Below are 18,508 nucleotides of genomic sequence, written 5' to 3' on the forward strand. Positions count from 1 at the left end.
TAAAAAAAACAAAACAAAACCAAAAACGAACAACCCAAAACTAGTCTAGATTCTAGAAAGCGAGTAAATGGAAATGCCTTCAACATTGCTTTGCTTCTCAGCATTTTATGAGCTGTGGAGATGCCAGGGATGCTTGTTCCTACAGCGGGGCTACTGCCTGCAACCACAGCACGGGGATGTGCTGGTGCTGCATGGGCACTGCAACCTCTGCACAGCAACCCGCAGGCTTGTGCTTTCACCCCTCCCCATGGAGAGGTGGAGGTGCATTTGCAGAGGGAGTGAATGCAGGTGCCCAAGGCATGTCGTGGGTCATCCGATGGGGCTGAATGGGCCTGCCTGGATGTGCAGGCTCCTCTCCTGCAGCCAGAGATGATGCACCTTGTGGTACCTGTCTGCAAGTCGCATGAGAGAAGAGGATACAGAAGGCTGGGAAAGAAGGTGGTAGGTTACCAGGAGCAAGTAGGGTGAAATGATTATGTTCTGGACATACCAACCCAAAGGGTTTTACAAAAAAACCCCACGGTAATCAACTTGTGCAGATAACATATTTGCTGTGTTTTGATTGCTGGGTGCAAGCATTTAGCATGCTCCGGGTGTGAGATAGGTTACCCCTCAGGAGGAGGCAATGTGCCAGCTTGCGTGTTTACATCTTATTTTAACCTTTTTTTATCCATACTAGTAGCTTAGGAGAAGAGGTGCCTTATACAAATATCTCCTGATGAACTACCTTTTTTTTTTTTTAAACAGATTTAGTTTTTTTAATCACTCGATACAGCAAATGCAGAACCTGGGTCTTACATAGTTTGGTTTCACTTTCAGTGTTTAAGGCATCAGTGGTTTAAAAGATGTTCTTAAACATTCTTCTGTGATTAATCTATTACTCATTTTGAAATGAAGGTTGAAGAGTGTTGGTTTGTTGTTTTTTTAAATTAGTTGAAAATGCAGATACTTTATTTCTTAGAGATAAAAAAAAAAAGTCTTAAAAATCCCCCGAACCAACACTTTTGTCAGTGATCTCTGATGCACTGGTGAGACTGAAAATCCACAACAGTGGAGGAGGAAGTCCATGGGCAACAAAATAAAAGACCTTTCTTGATTTGGTCGGCATTGAAGTGGGTTGCCTGCTTTGTGCAGGTGTCCATCTGTGGTGTCTGGCCAGCCAGGTGAGTCTTCTGAAATAGCTGGTACTGCAGTCTTGCACTAGAAATAGGTGGGCTCTTATCAGTTGATCTCTGCCAGCAGCTTTGTACTACTGGAGGTATGGGTTTAATACATCACTTGTTCAAAACTGCTGGATTTAGCATGAGAAAGGGCACCTTCGCTCCAACAGCCTCACTGCAAATGGGTGTTCTTGTCAAAATTGATTTGGCTCACAGAGCACCTGGACTGCTGGTAACAAGGCTCTGTTTTGTAGATGGGTCCTTCTCCTCTGTAGGCACACCTTCATCTGAAATAGCTCAGCAGAGAAGATGAAAATACTCAGCTCCCCAGGAAAACGCTCCTGAAGCTATTCTCACCTCTCCCTGCTGCACGTTCTCTTTTCCTGGATGCTCTCTCTGGCCAAGCTGCAGCATGTGCTGGAGCAGGTACGCGTGCCGTGCTGGCTGGCCGCTGGGGTGGCTGCTGCTTCGTTGCTAGGAGAGCCAGGCAGAGTGATATATATATATATTTTTTTTTTTTTAAATTTTTTTTTAAGCTGCTGGCAGGCTGAAGCGATGAGTTTTGGGAGCTGCTCGTGGTCCCTGGGCGATGCTGGCATGTTCAGCGCAGAAACATAGCGAAGGCTTCAGTAGCAAGTAGGGTTGCAGTTTGCCAGTGAATTAAAAAATTACTAATGAGGGCTGAGATAGCAAATGCCTGTTTTATAGAAAAAACAAGGCTGTAAAACATGGCATTTTAGTAAGCAGGGAGGATCATATTTTTATGCTGTCCATTTACACTCTTTGATCTGCAGTGACCACTGGGTTGTGAATCTGGAGAGGCTGATGGCTGAATGTTATTTAAAATAGTGATGTTTCACTTTACCCCTTCAATCCAGTTGCCTACTCATTTATTGCCATTCACTGCTGCTTGTGCAGGCGAAGCTCAGCTGGCCAAGTGTCATCCCACCGATGCTGTAGGTTGGCCACGCCGGTACAGCAAGCCCAGCCACTCTTTTGGCTCTAGAAGTAACAAACCAAAAGCCAAAAAAATTATAATGTGAATAATCTATATTACTTGTTTGAGAAGGAGAACTCAGCATGGTTATAGTTTAATTTATTGACAAATTGCCTGAGGCTGCACTGATCCTTGGGTATGGTCACTGGAGGCAAACCCATGCAAGTGATGGAGAAGACCCAACTATGCTTTTTCTCCAGAAACCTGGAATGGAGAAAATAGGGAGAAGAAAACAAAGTGTGATTTTTTTTTTTTTTTTTTAATTATTATTATTATTTTTATTTTTTTTAAATTTAGTATGTTTTTTAAGTTTCCACTGACATCTTAGCATTTTTTATAATACTGTCCTCTGCTTTGACGGAGAGAGATGGGGTGGCTTCTTTGATGTCTCCAGACAGGGTTTGGCTTGATCGTATCTGTACTGTAGCACAGAGTGCAGAAAGGCATTAGAGGAGAGCAAGTGAGACAGAACTGGCAAAGGTAGAGATATTTACAGTGGAACAAATGGGTTTGAAATAAGTTTTCTGTATTCAACTATTCATAATCTAAGTACTGAAAACATAATTTAGCATTTTTTTGCTTCAACTTTTATTGGGGGGGGCAGAAGGGAGGGGAATGGGTGACTAGAAAATCTGGTCTGGCAGTCTACAGCAGTAGGTATCATGTTCTTCTGTTTTAACTCTGCCTGAATGCAGGATAACAATCTTTGAAATATTTTACATAGAGAACTGCTTCAGCAAGGTGGATTTCTGCATATCATTTACAAAGTATGTTTTTAATGCCTTTCTGAAATCCAAACTTATGCAAAATGAGGCTTGTTATGCATGTCTATGCATTTTAATCTCCTGCAGTGATTTGTCAGTTTTCCTTAACATATCCCTGGCATATTACAGCCATTCTTCAACTTTGCTTCACAGGGCTGCGTTTCTGTCTTAACTTGGTTCTCTGAGCAAGGAATGAATTGCAATTTAGTTATTGTATGGTAAGGTTTACAAGCTGATGTGCCTATTTCTTTGGATTGGGATCAGTACCAGTTGTGGATTGAAAACCTGAGCGCAATTCGGGCTAAAGTTCTTATATTTTATGTTTTAGTGTAAGCAGTTGTTATGCAGCTGTCCTGTTAATGTTCTTGTTTCTATTAATTTGTGCTACTTGTGTGTTTCTGTTTTACACTGATAATTGGTTAGTGATTCCGGCCCCGCCCCCCTGCTTGGAATGTCTAAAATAGCTCAGCTAACCAAAGAGTTGATGTGATTTTTTTTTTATTATTTTTTTTTATTTATTCTCCCCCCCCTTTACAGATGGGCTTTCTGGCAGAGACCAGCCGGTAGAGCTGTTGAATCCACCTAGAGTGAACCACATGCCTAGCTCTGGTAAGAAGAAACTTTTATTAAATGTTGTTCCTATTCTGGGAATGCAGTAAAATATTCGGCAGCTCTATCTTGCAAGTGGGAGAGCAGAATGCAAATGTAAAATGCTGGAACAGAGTCTATTAGAACTTGCACACATCTACTTTCCCAGGCTGGACGAGTGGGATTTGGGAGTGGAGGGAGGACGGAGCACAGCAGCCTTGGGAGTCTTAAACAGCTCAGCCCTCACCCTTGGCAGGAGGCTAAGGAGAGCCTAGCCTGGTTGGAGCTGCTTGTTTTTCCTTAGAAAGGAGAGGACAGCAGAACAAAGCAGCACCTTATGAGTCTTTTCACAGCCTAATAGGAGCACTGCAAAGCAAAGTAGGTTTTTGAGTTGCTGCTCCCGTTAAGGAGACATCTCCTTTTGTTGAAATGAGGAGCCAAACACAGGTTGGTCAAAGTGTATCATGCTGGGCTCTGGGCTATTTGCTTTTCTTCTGTCTTCTAATGATCCTGCTAAGGTATCTCTTTGGGTCTTGTCCTTCCGGTATGAAGCAAGCACAGCAGCCACAGTGTTCATCCTGGAGACTGTCTGCTCCTCATGGAGCTGAGAGAGATCTTATGGCTCACAAGTGCAGCATTTCAAGTGATGGAAACCAAAGTTTTGGTCACAATACATGAAATGCTATGGAAAGTAATCTGCTGCTGTCTTTTGTGTTTCCTCCTTCTCTCTTCCAAAAGTGTTTTGTTTCCAGGTGCAAACAGATAGAGATATTTATACTAGGGATGATAGGATATATGAAGCATTATCTGCTTTCCAGGTAGGAGCTAAAGTTTTCCAGAAACCCAACTTTCCCTTCTCTGCTGCCTTCCAAAATGCCTTTAGGTCCTTTTATATTAAGGAAGAGATCTCGCAGAAGATCTAAGCGCTTCTGGTAATGCAAGTTGGAAAAATGTAAACGAAGCTTATTCAAAACAACTTCAGTAGTTTAGGGGGAAAAAAAATGGGCTGTGACCTAACCTAGATTTTTGTGGACTTAAATGCATATCTGGGGAAGGAAACTTTTAAGGAGGTAGAGCTATTGTGTTGGAAAAAAAGGAAGAGATCCTCACTTACCAGGTATGAGTGTTTGGCTTCGGATTCTGAGAAATATCTCTTCCCTCCGTGTGCTCCAAAACTTGTCTGTCAGGTAAGGGAGGTTATATTTTCCTAACCCTGAGAGAGATTCTCATTTGAAGACTACCGTGGTAACACAGGTCAACTTAAAGGTTTTACTCCCCGTTTCACATCCGTGTGCTAGATTGAATTTTGTGGCTCTGCACAAGAGAAGTCACAGTCCTCTTTTCTGTCAGTTGTTACGTTTAATGTTTCCTTTTGAGATATTTCAGGACAAAGGCTGATGCTGGTTAACAACTTGGGTAACCTGATGGTGGAGTTCAGTGTGCTCTGACTATTTTTCCCCAGATGAAAGGAGGTGTTTTTTAAGGTGTTATGGACTGATATAGGATTTATGGAATTCTTACTGTTTGGACTCCATTTTGAGTATTTTTAATAGCTCACCTGTATGCCTACTGAAAAAAATAAACAGCTAGCCATCACTGGGGAGCTGTGCTCATGCTAAGTGGGCAGGATGCGAGATAGGCAGCAACGTGTCTTTGTCAAATGACTTCTGCCAGCCTTTGAGCTGTGGGAATTCCTGTCTTGTACTGGAAAGCTCAGGCTGGTTGTGCATGTAATGGGCAAAGGGTAGGACTGACTGGGAGTGAAAATGTGACCTTATGCCAGAAGCAGCATTGACTCTGGACAGTGGTCACTCAGGTACTTTTCACTCAAGACCCTACGCTTACTCAGTTCCTGCTAAGTTTTGGAGAAATATTTTCAGCCCTCCAGTGCATACATGGGCTGGAAATGTCTATCTTATATTTTGATTTGCAGAATGGTAATTAAAAACTGGAAGCACGGTGTTTGGCAAAAAGCAAAAAGATGTTTCAGCATGTTTATAAATGCAAGCAAATATCATTGATCTTGGAAGTGGCTCATCAGCTGGTTTTCAAGTGTGATGCCTGCCTATACCTATGTATCCTGATGGGTTTTTAAAATTACTGTTAAAAGTTGCTGTCAGTTTGAGGGAGTTACCCACCTGGGCAAACCATTGTCCTGTCTGGTTTTTATCATTATTACCTTTAGGAGTTTGCTGCAGATCCTTCTGAGAGAAGAAAGGAGAAGTAATACCAAGTATTGCTCTGGAAAAACAAGTTATGTGTGGGTTTGTTGGGTGTTGTTCCAAGTCTCAGGCATGGCTGAAATAACGGTGTTGAAAAACAGCTTAAGGAAAAAAATTGCTTAATCGTGTCCTGGGATATTCCGTTTAAAACCTTATCCTGTCCTGGTTATGGTAAAGCAACTGATTTGTAGCCCTCATGATGAATAAACTTAAGTGGACGATGAGCCTTTATCCCCAGAACTACTTTTCTAGTTAAGATAAAATCGTTGTGGTGTACTTGTAGGAAACCGAAATGTTTTCTCTTCGCCATGAACCAAGTGAAGGAGAAGTTTGATCCTTGTTAGTTGTTCTTTGATATAAAGGGGTGAGAAAGGGATGTACAATACGCAGGTCCTAAACATGCTCAGTTCTGTGGAAGCATCTCAAGTACGAAATCAAAATGTTTAGAGCATTTTTATGAAACCGTTTTAGGAGTGAATTGGGTTGAGTAGAATGGAGTTCAGTCATTGGCAGGGTGTGTTTTTAGGAAAATTATTTCTCTCTCTGCTTTTTGCATAAATTAAGGATTAATTTGAGGGAGGGAAGCATTTTCTCTTTTCAAAAATGTATCACCCATAATTGGTGCTTCTGAATTTTAGTTGCTTGTAAAAGTAAAACAAGACAAAATCCCCACAACCCACATCTTGCACAGGAATATAATAATCTGTTTGATAATGCTGCTTTCTCTTTTTCTGGCTTCAAAATATTACTGCATCTTTGGCTTGGGGGAGCAAGGGGCAACGTTGCTTTTCCTTAACATTTACTTGCTGAATTCGGAGATCTTCAGAGCAAGGACTACACAGATTTATTTTTAGTTAATGTTACATGGAAAATCTCATGATGATTAAGGGGCCAAGTTTAGCAGGGGAGAAAGCTGCTTAGATATGTGGGCACAGAGGTGGCCGCTGCCTGGTTTTGATGGATGGCAGTGGATCACTTGCAGAAAGGTGAAGGAATTGTCCCACAAGTTAGCATACTGGTTTTAAGTGTTTTTTTGTTTTACAGTATTTTTCTTCTTTTTAGCAGTGAACTTAGCTGCAGTCTGCTTAAGGGGACTGATTCATATGTAAGGGGAGAGGGACAGAGCTGTCTTGTCCTCTTACTTTTTCTTCCTATGCTTTTAAACTGAGCAATGCTATGCCTTTTCCATAGTGCAAAGCTGAGGGGCCAGTCTTAAAGACCTCGATTGAGTAAATATCTAGATATGTTGTAGACAGTCCTCTTTAAAAACATCACATGTGTACTGTTGATAACATCCTTGAGATTTATCAGATAGATCTTCATTAAGCGTACTTTGTAGAATGAATTTTCTTTCTTTATAAGGCTGTGTTTACAGTACTTTAGATAACTACCTCCCCTAAGTCTTTTCAGTTTTTCTTGTTGGTATAAACTTTATACTTGCTTATTTTGTTACAATACAATCTCAAGCAATTTCTTTAGTATTAGAAGTGTGAAAACAGCTTGATATCTGTGATATATAAGTAAACTGGTAGAATTAAATAAGATGGAAACTAGTCCTTTTTAAACTTAAAAGCTTCACTTTAAGTAATAAAACTGCAAATTGGGATGAACAGTCTCAGCTGACCAGCCGTGTTTCCCCAATATGCTGGTCATGGCCTAATGTGAAGTTCTGGGGATATCTGTGTACAGTACAATTACTGAATTAGGAAAGAAATGCCCCTTCTCATAGCATTTCCATTGTCTTTTCAGGGATGCGTTCCCAAGTTGTGATAAAAAAAAATAGTGAAATCATATAACTTATTGCTGTGGTTGAGTGTAGCTGACAAATAGTTTGAGCTGGAACATATCCATTGCAGAATACAGATGTATAGAGAGGTTGAGGAAAAGATGCTGGGCTTCTTGCCCCTAAGGTGAAGACCTCTCTCTGGCCACTGTTGCGGATCAGATGGAAAGCTGCTGCATGCCTTCTTGAGGTTGTTCTCCATCTGTCATCTGCAAACCACTGGTGGTCTGTGAGGCCATTGTGCACGTTAGAGAAGCGATCAGTGGTGGTTTTCTGATGAGTTTTTGAGGGTTGGTAGTAGTCTCCTGCAAAACGTTAGGAATTAGTGGGTTAAACAAAACATGGAGGGTGGCTGCTGCTGAGCAGTTTCTGTAAGAGCAACAGGGGCTTGACTGGGGATGTCCTAACTGTGCTGATGAAGCAGACTGCATCTTCTACATGAGGCTGCTCGAAATGGCTCTTCCACATGTGGCTGCACCCCTGTTCTCCATCCAGGCCACTGCCTTTACCACAATGCTGCTGCTCAGCCCTTGGGACGGCTCTTCCAGCACCATACTGGGGCTCTTCTGGATCTGACATTGGCAAGACCAAGGGAAGCATGGCAGGGGCAGCCAGAGGATTATGCATGAGATTTCAGCTCCTTGCTTTTTCTTCTTCCTGGATCTAATTATCTAGTCTTACTTCCACATTCACTTGAAAAAAATGTTGATGTATGTATGAATAAATGGTTTGCAAGAGCCTCTGGACTAATATTGTTACATGATTTTACAGGCTTTTGAAATCAGAGATTAATCCCCGTCTCTAAGAGGAAGGAGGGGTAGTCCAGTTGGTCTAACAGAGCCAAATACCATACCTTTGTTGATTTATCCCTTCAAAGGAAGGGGATGCCTTCTCACTGCACCGTGTTTTCAGATACTTGCCTGCTTTCTATAGTGTGTCTGCTTCAAAAGCTCCTTCAGAAAGGTACCAAATCAGCATGGCGCAGTGGGGCTTTGAAGCAGGTTCAGGTTGCTGGCCGGTCAGTTAGGATTCAGGATTCTGCAGACAGGAGCCTGTTCATCCTTGTTCACACTGGGACATATTATTACAGGAATGGCACATGGTTTTATCGTGCCCCAGAAGTGTAGCTCATATGCAGAAAGGCTAGTCCTTTAATGTTAAAAATACCCTGGTCTATTCACCGTGGAGTCTGTGTGTGTGTGTGTGTGTGTGTGTGGAACCCACCCCAAAACCCAAATTACCATTAAAAGTGAGTTCTTGAGAAATCATTTTAATGTCACAACCATACACTAAGTAGATTAAATTGTTGTTTGCTTATTGTCCTATTGTTAGCTTACTTAAAAGCTGCAGCTATTTTTGTCAGGCTTTTTGTATTAATTTTGCCACCATTTTGATGCTCTGGCATAAGATAGCGGAGAAACTGCAGGTTAGTGTAGCTCAGAGCCTTGATAGTTAAAGTCAAGTTAACCTTGTATTTACTGCAACAGGTATTATTTCCAACCCTAAGCTAGACGTACAGAATGTAGCCCATGCAATGACAGTAAAAGAAGTGTTTTACCAGCTAGAGGTAATACTAAAGCTCACCTTTGTAACCCGTTGCTCAGCAAGGAAAGCCTTGCATAATACTTCAGCCAGCTCCCAGATTTCCACAGATGATTTGCTGTATTGTGCTTTTATAAAAAGCCCTTTGCAGCATGCCTAGAATGTGGTCAGCAAATTTGGGGTTATTTATGCAGGACAGGGGAGGGAATTGCCACATCTAGAGACTCTGGGCAGCTCCCTGCAGAGTAGCAGGGAAGTTCAAGCTTCAGGACCTCTTTGCTGGACTAATATTGCACCCAAACTCATGTTTTGTCGGTCATAGTCATAGGATAATTTAATGACTCTCTGACTCTCCGTCAGTACATGCTCGTTGCAGGGTTGTGTGCAAGTATAGGGATGTATGCAAGAAGGATGAGGTTTTTGGCCAGCCTGGTGAGGGCACCATCTCTTGCCTGAACTTCAGCATACGCGTGCTGCAAGGGATTAAACCACTTCTCTTGCTGAGTTGGGTTTGCTGGAGCGGGGACCACTTTGACATCTGCCCAGAACGTGGTCTGTGGATGTCCTGATCCTGTGGGGTGGGAAGAGCAGGAGCCCGCAGCTCCTACACTCTATTTTGTTGTGCTTTGTCTCAGAAAAAATATTTAGCTGTCACCTCCTTTCTTACCCACAAGGAAACAGTTATTAAACAGAGGAGGTGGGATGAATTATTAACGACTTGTTCCTCTTTGAAAAGCTGCAAGCAGCACTTAAATCTTAAGCACTTGAATACAGAGCTGTTTTCTTAGATGAAAGGTAACTGGCAGGAAAGTTTGCTTTACTGCAAGACCCAACTTGCTATTTTTCTTTATTCTTCCCTCACCTTGTTTAGTTTATTAATTCACAGTGGTCAACTATAGATGTCACTGGATTTGCTTAGTCCTGACTGTTCACAAAGTGTTATTTTCAAAATAATTCTTCTCCCTGATTCCCTACCAAAGGAAAGGTGGTTTTGTGCTTTTGCTTTTATGTAAAAGCGGGTGATGGAGGGAAGAGCCTTTGAATGCACAACAGTATTTACATCAAACTTTTTCTGACTTCTTAGGGAAGGGGGAGGTGGCATGATACGAGCCGACATTTAAAGGCTCCCTTGAATTGTCAATTGGTAATCTGTTCCCATTGCCTCTCGTTCCTCTAAAAATAACAGTACCGTGTGATGAATGAAAAGTGATAAATATTTCATGGAAAGCTGATCACGGATTGAGACGTTTCTCAGTTAAAAAATTCGCGTGTCTCAGATGCGGTCTTTCGGTGACTGTGCCACGTCCTGTTTGCCTTGTGTGTTTGCACTCTGGGTGTTTTGCCTGGATCTGCAAACCTAAAGAGGTAATCAAGATGAAATCTTTGGGGTTTTTTTAAATTTTATTTTACTTTTAATTCCCTCACTTTTTCAAGATAACACTTGTCCTATGGCTGGAGTGGTCTGATACACCCTGTACTTGACTCCTCTTTTCCATCAGCTTCTCCTGATGCCTGCTAGATGGATGTGGGTGTTAGCTGGAGGACAAGGGTGGAGGAGTTGCTGAGGATTGTTAGCTGTGTGTTTGCTTTGGTCTGCATTCCCTTTTTATTGGTGTGCTCTGTACTGTGGAGCTCCCCAGAGTGCTTTATGCCAAAATTAACTTGGGGTAGTTTATTGCTTAAAGGGGAAATAGATGCCGTAGGTCCGTGCTCAGCAGCTACCTGCATTCCCAGGATTTTAGGAATTCCTCTTCTGACATGAGATGCATTTATCAAGACCCTAGAGGCTCTTCCCCAGTGTATATTGATTTTCAGGGCTATATTTGGCTCTGCTTTGTCTTTGGGCAGTGGAGGGAATATCAGGTGAATGGCTTGTGCAGTGATGTTTAAAATATTGTAGCAGTCTCCAGATGCTGACCTGGAGAATTGCTGTTGGTTGATTAAATAGACCTTTCCTCTCCCTTTTTGTCGCTTTTCACCCCCTGCTCCCCTCCCCTGCCCCCCAAAAAAACTGCTCCAAACCCAAAAATTATTTAGGCTGAGACATAATTCACCAAGTATACAAATAAAAATTGTAACCAAGCTACTTCAAGCTGAAAAGCCTCAGTAACACTGATACGCCAAGTTAATGCGAGAGTGCTGCCAATGTGTAATGGTTTAACTTTGTTTTGACTTCTTAAGTGTGTAGGCCTTGAAAGATGGGACATTGCCTTCAACAAATAGGGTCTTTTGGGAGCTGGATTGCAATGTGAGCACTTCAGCTTTACCGGCATGGTTTACTTTTGTGTGCCCATGCTTTCCTAAATCATGGACTGTCCAGACTTCTCAGAGAGGACCGTGCAGGGATGTCCTCCTCCATCCTCACCTAATTCCTTTCACCACCAGGCAAATGTGAAATCAGCGTTTTCTGTGCCTCAGATGCGGTAGTAAGTTCATTTACACTAAAGCCATCTCATTTACGTTTATGGTTGGTGCTGGCTTGGCATTTGCCCCTTGAATGGCTTGATTTGAGGTCTACCTTAAGCTGGTGTCTCCTTTAACTTGAAACAAGTGCTTATGATTAAATATCTGCTCCTTTGGCTTAACTAATATCTTGTGCTTTAAACCACTCAATCGTTACTACTTTTCCATCTGTTTTTCATTCAAGAAATTGTGTCATATCAGATGATTCATTCATATTTGATTAGAGATTTCATTATAAGCTGGTCTTAAGTTCTTATGATCTAATAAAAGGCTTTGGAATCATTGACTTGGAACTGTAATTGTAATATACAGAATAAATGTACTGCACATTTTAATGATACTTTGCTAGGTGTTTTTTAAGATGTTACAGTTCTTGCTAGTGAATTGTTTAAGGTGAATTTGTTTAAAAGTTTCTAATGAAATTCAATGACTGACCTTTTCCATTGGAGAGAGGAAGTAACAGTTCTCCAGGTTGCACTGAAGACCAAACCGTGGGTGAAATTTAGGTCAAGACTTGCCTTCCTTAACCCGTCTGTAGTTCTGCTCATGGCAGTCACGCTGTCATGATATTAATGAAGGTCTTGAAGATGCTGAGTTGTCAGGGTATCATGTGCATTGGTTAAGTGACGTATGGAAGACTTTTATTTTCACTAAGGAGAGTGATCTGCTATCTGTATGCATATAGTTTCTTAGATTAAATAAATGAATACAGTTTTTTTCCAATTTCTTCCAAAAATTGATTAAGCTGCTACAATAGGGTATTTTAAAAAAAAAGTATTGGGGGACTACCTTTATGCTTTATTTTTTGCTATTCCAAAACTGTCTTAAGCTCTTAAATAGCTTTCCAGTTGTATGTAATAAGAGCTTATTTTTGTGCTTTAAATATTTTGATAAATTTGTTTTATGAGAAAAATATCAGACCAAGTTATTTTCTGCTGTACTTTTCTTAATGTTTGATGCCTGTATAATGTATTAGAAAAGAAACATATAATGCAAAGCTAGTCAAAGCAAGCCTATCTACTTGATAATGTACATGTGAAGGAAGCATATCCATGTTCTGATTGAATGATTTCCATTAAGTTTTGCTGGGTAGACTGAATTCCTCCAGCTGGGGAAAGAAAAATCTGTCATGAATGAAATTAGCAGTTTTGGTTTATTCATACGTTTTGGGGGGAGGACAGAGGAGGGATGGACAGACTCAGAAAAGTTTTGAGGTGGGTATTTTTGAGTTTATTTTGCACTTGAAAAATAATTGCACCTCATCAGTATCGTTCTTGGTGAGCCAGATCCTGTCGTAAATGTTGCCAAAAGCTTTCATTGAAATCTTATACTGGAGGATTAATTTAAATTGGCTGTTTTGACTGTATTAGGGTAACTAGATAAGCACCTTGTTCAGTGATAGTGCTTTCGTGTGACTGTTGGAGCTGGGTTGTGGCTTCATGGCAAGTGTGTCACCAGGATCCTGAGATGGTAGCTGCAGGACTGAACAGAGCAGGGAACTAATGATGGTGCACCTATTTGGTCATGAAGTTAAATGAACGTTGTTGAGAGAAACTGGATGGTCTGTGTCTGACACAAGCTTCTTATCTGGGAGTGGGCAAATGACATACAGAAGTCTTTTTGTTGCACATCTGGCTGGAGATCAGGCCTGATCTCCAGAGGTGCCAGTGGTCACAGGGCTGGAGAGGGGTTTCCAGCTGATGCACAGATGTTTAGGAGGTAGGATGGTATGGTTTTCACCAGTAAAGATGAATTTGAAGATGTAGCCCCATAACCTGGCGCGTGGGAGGGTTCTCTGCAGTCTAGGGTTTTGGTGTTGCTTTGTACTAAAAGGTCAATTCAGAATTGCAGACAAGCACATATTCCCATCCACAGGAAAAATAAATACACAGGTGATTGCAAATGCAAACCTAACCCTTGCAAACCCTGCTTTGGAAACAGGTGGGTTTAGTTCCTTTGCATAACGGCAACCTCGAGGCTTCGCCCGTAATCTCTGCATCGCAACTGGGCTTGTTTGAACAGCGCTTTGGTGGTGTGTGTGTTGGAAAAGGCATCCAGTTCTTTTTCTGAGGAGCATGACAGTTCCTCACCTGACTTAGAAGATACCTGTGATTCATCCCAGCGGCTCATTGCTCTGGAATGAGGAAGCTCTGTGTCTGCTGCCAACTTACTCTCTGAGCTTTGGCAAGTTGGTTGGCTTTTCTTCTCTGCCCTCCCCTAAAATCAGGTAATAGCTGTATTTGCCTGTCCTCGCAGTGGTATGTTGTAGTGGTCACCTGCACAATACCTGCAGCAGATAGTAGGAAATTGAAATGAATGTGGTAAAAATCAGGTCCTACTCATGTCCAGGTGATGGCCTGATCCCTTGATGACACTGAGGTAGAGGAGGTGTTAGCAGATGTCAGTCTGCTTTCCATCCATGAAAAATCAATATCCTGATTAGAAGTGTGAAACTGAAATTGTTGGTTGTCTGAGAAAATAAGTTATTCCTTATTAAGCCTCATATTAGAATCCGAGTTTCTGTGCCGTAAATGTAAGGGCATTTCCCTTGCTTTTTTTGCAGGCTTTTGCTTTAATATAATACCTATTCTAGTAAACTTAATATATTAACTAATTCCTTGCACAGTTGTATATGTATGCATCTATGAAATGAGTTCCTGCTGAGCAAATAATGTATTGTGAGAGTGAATGAGTTTGATGGAGGAAAAAAGAATTTACAGGAAATAATCTGGCTTCTGAAATGTTGGAAATACCAGAAAGTGGGAGAACAAGAACGGAAAAAAAAAAAAACCCTTACATGTGGATGAAAGCCACAACAGCGTTTGGATGATGTGTAGAATATCCTCAATTCAAAACCAGCACCATGGGAGTTTTAAGCGGGCAAAAGTTGAAATGGTGGAGGCAAAGGAGAAGTGGCAACGGTTTCCTGGGTTTCAGTGTGTTGTTTTCGTGTTTTGTTTTGTTTCATTTTAATACAGGCTGTCTGAATTCTTCGTTCTTGTACTTTCTTTTGAACTTGGAACATTTTGGCCGGACTTCTCCTGATAGTCACTATCCTTAATTGAAACAACTGTAACCCTGTGGTTGTTCACATGGAGGCCCTTGGGAGACCTGAGAAAAATATCGTGATCATACCTTGTTTTGGCAGCTCAGTAAGAGGTAAAGCTTTGCATCTCATGACTGATTAATCATAATTAAACACAGTTGGTGCCATCCGAATTTTATTCTAGTGCCCTGGGTTAACCACCGGTAGCGAGCATTTACTTTTTGTTGAATTTCCAAGAAGCTGCCCTATTTATAGCTTGCTGCAAGGAGAACGCAGTGTCACTTGGGTTGAGATAAGGGTCAGGGATGGAGAAGCGTTCTCTTGTCCGTGTGTGGTGTCGACAAGGCAGGGTCTGGGCTTGCTCCCTCTTTCCATAAGGTGCAGCGTAGTGGCTGCAAGTCGTGAAGCTTCCTCGGGCCCATGCAAACGTTGCCTTTGGGGAAGGGGAGGTGGGTAGGGGGATCCGCACGGTGTGCTGTCTCAACACTGAAGGGGACCTGGATGCTCCAGATGAGGGAACATCTGGATCGTATGGGTGCTAAGGGGGTGCATCAGGGAGCGCTGTACAGCGACGCTTGACCAGAGAAGACTGCTGTGACTGAGCAGCTCTGGGTCAGTGTGTTTCAGCCTGTCCTGACCTGGCTGCCACACCCATGGACAGGCTTTTCCTGGCCATTGCTGAGGGCTCAGCCCAGATCGAGAGGCAGCTCCATGGCAAAGGTCTGCTGACCCCAGACTGTGACTTGTCCCAGCATAAGCCCCGTTTGGAGCTGCTCATGCTCCGTCTGTCCCGCTGCGCCCTGTGCTGGTTCCCCACCATGCGAGCCAACAACCCTGATGTTCTCCTGCCACAAGCGTGGATGTGCATGTTCGTGGTGGTCTCTGGGGCCTGCAGCAGCAACACTTGGTCACCTCCTCTTGTGCAGGCAATGTCTGTTTGGTCCCCAGAGCTTAGTCTTGGGCATCGGATATTAGAGGAGTGGACACCCCTTGTGCATGCTGCTCTTCAGTGCAGTTGAGGCTTTTCAAGGAAACACATGAAAGCCAAGTGTCACAAGTCCTATCTGCTTGATCCTCCTTTGTTCTCTGTATCAATGATAAATATTTACAATACAGAGCTGCTTTTTGTTTTTTGGTGTGCAGTTGCAAAGAAAACATTCCTTAATCCTCATGGTCACAAATAATGTTCTTGTTCCCTTTTGACCTTGCTAAGCCATGACACCTGAAAGTGAAGGCACTGGATTTTATTCCATTTTGTGTGCTATTGTCATAGTTTTTAAAGCTCATAATTTTTAAAGTGATGCTTTTCTTGCACTCCTTAGGAATACAGAGGAGAATGACTGAATTGTAATAGAAACCCTCAGGAATTTAGATGCAAAATCATTAGCACAAGTATCTTTATGGCCCTTTTTTAATTTGCAAGATGTCTTTTACTGATAGGAAAGAGGAAGAGGGCAGAGCGGGACCCTTTCAAATGTCATGCTGATGTTGTATGGCTTGCAGGATGGGTGAGCGTGGAAGCAGGGTGCTGCTTTAGTCTTATTCTGAGCAGAGGTCTCCTTTTAGGAGGAGACAGTATATTGTCATCACATAACACAACTTTGTCTTGCCAGGTCTGGTATCACAGTGAACAAATTATTGCTTCTGCTAACCTTTAAGTGGCAAACAGAGTTGAAGGCATTTGCCCAGAGAGTGTTGGGACTCCACTGCCCGAGATACAGATCTGGCCAGCTGGCAGGTGGGGTTATATTCTTCCATTTCTGAAATCATTTTCTGATGAGCAATGGGTTTTTCTGTTTGTTTTCTGTTAGTGAAAGGTAGTGATTTGAGGTCTCGGATCAGCAATAGGTTTGTGAAGGTGTTTGTGACGCACTGGGAGGGAAAAGCGAGCAAAACTAATTCTTGCTCTTCTGACAGTAAGCCAGGGAGCTGGCGTGCTTTTCATTTAAATTGGAAGTTTCTTAAGATGGTATTAGACCTGCCCCATCTGTCTCAGCCCAGGTTAGATGACAAGGGATTTTGCTTAACCGAGCGGTGAAGTTCTGCTGATAAAACCCAGCTCGGAGAGCGGCAGTAATTCCCTTCACATAATATGCTGTAGCACTCAAACATGTTACCCTCTCTAACACGTCATGCCTTGGTCCTGGGGTCCAGGAGCATGTTGATTTGATATGTCCAAATATTCAAAAAAAAGCATGATTAAACAAGCAGCAGATACCTAAAAACACCAGTGAAACATCTCCTTCTCAATGGGATTGTGTGTGTTACCCGCACTGAAACACAGCCCAAGCTGGAAGTGCTTCCTACCTCTGAATACACAAGAATAAAAAAGCTGCTTCAGGAATCCTGCTCTCAATTACATGAACTTGCTTTAAGTATTTATTTGAGCAGACTTTATTACTGTATTTCTGAGTGAAAGGTATCATTATAGATGCCGAACAGGACTGGCCATGCTGTGTAGTGGCAGCCATGGGGCATTCCCGAGTGGGAGCAGAGGCGTGGAGCTGGGGAGAAATGCACAGCTCTGTCCCTGAAACTCAAACAGATCGTGGTGTTCAGGTTTCCACTCCACTGGCAGGGTATATGTGAGGGCATTTAACCTCATAAATCATGTTTTGGATTTTAAAGCCAGCTAAGATGTTCCAGAGAGAATGGCTCCTCTTCTGCCCTTCCTGCCTTTGATAGTCTATGGGGTCTAAAAAGCAGCCAGTTTTTCCTGTTGGCAAACATGTTGTGCTGGCAAACTACAAGTGGAGCATGAGTGAAAAAATACCCCCAAGCCCACATAAAAAATAAAATTTCTTTCACGTTATGTGTAAATACCTGTTACAGGGATTTATCATGTCTTGAAGCAGTGCTAAACGAAATTTAGATCCCTGTCCTCCATCCTTGACTGTGTTTTCAGGCTCAGGAGTTAAGAGCCCCATAGGAACTGGGGGCTTATAAGATAACACTGTGAAGAAGCCAGAAGGAAAGGCTGGAGGGGAAAAGGGCTGAGTCAGGGCTGGGTCAGATGTATCTTGGTCCAAACACAAACCAAGAGAAGCCGGAGAATCATCTGTCTTGTCTGAAGTGGACAATACACAGTAAAGATGACTTTTTACCTTGGACCAAGCTAGTGGAGTGGCAGAGCCCCAAAACTGGTTCCAGGTGATATTACAGAAAAAAATGGGCTGGGGTATGATATGTCTAAACTTTAATGGAGTGTGAATTAACATAACTAACCCTTCATGACAGGGCCTTTATGTGCAGTCCTTTGGAGCAGTCAGCCTTTTATAGGAAAAAAAAGTCATTGTACTTATTCATGCATCTTGCACTTTAGAACCATAAGTGGGGGGAAAAAAGTAGTTTGGCTTGAAGCTGCTCTGTTGTGACAGGATAACGAAGGTGAGCAAATTTCCACCTGCAGCTGATCCAGAGAGTGGATCCTAAGGATTGGAGCTAGAATGCTTTGTTTCTCTTTAGGTACTTAAACGTAATTACATTTAAACTAAGAATTACCCGCACTCTTTGTAGTAATGTATTTTCTCCCGAGGAGTGTTGTGAAAAGCAGCAGAGGGCTTTCCCCATAGCTTGTATACCTTAAAGCCTGGTGACTACTCGGTCACTGTGGCTTGCTGGGACATCTGGTGGGGGGCTTCACTTTGTGATGTACCTGTGTTGCCTTAGAAATTTTTAATTACATAAGGAGGTACTCATTATGGGCTCAGCAACGGTGACTGCGTATTTAGGTTGAATGGGAAGTTTTCACTTTTGCTGCTTGAAATTTTTTGGTGTGGCATGAAGTGTGAACTGTGACTGCCGGCAGCATTGCTGATGGTGCTTTAGGTGGGGGAAAAAAGTTTGCTGCAAAAAGAGTTTGGTTCCCAAATTATTCCTTCCTTATATTTCTTCTAATGTGTTGTCTGTACTCCAGGGCACTCTGTGCAAGAAAACCAGGTCT

General features: G+C 42.4%; 1 protein-coding gene across 9 annotated transcripts in view; it reads left to right on the plus strand.

Annotated features, from left to right (window-relative positions):
• The window catches only part of HDAC4 (histone deacetylase 4), a 264,132-nt gene that overhangs the window by 100,652 nt on the left and 144,972 nt on the right, over positions 1-18,508 (plus strand). For 7 of the 9 annotated variants that reach the window (XM_076341997.1, XM_076342001.1, XM_076342000.1 and 4 more), the window contains one exon: positions 3,459-3,530. The exons of 1 other annotated variant lie outside the window; for it this stretch is intronic. In XM_076341997.1, the coding sequence (XP_076198112.1) occupies positions 3,459-3,530 (72 nt within the window). Of the gene's footprint in view, positions 1-3,458; positions 3,531-14,651; positions 14,679-18,508 lie in introns of those variants that run through there. One more of the 9 variants, XM_076342005.1, reaches the window with a different exon arrangement.

This window comes from Aptenodytes patagonicus, chromosome 6, assembly GCF_965638725.1.
Source record: "Aptenodytes patagonicus chromosome 6, bAptPat1.pri.cur, whole genome shotgun sequence".
Taxonomy (NCBI): Eukaryota; Metazoa; Chordata; class Aves; order Sphenisciformes; family Spheniscidae; genus Aptenodytes; species Aptenodytes patagonicus.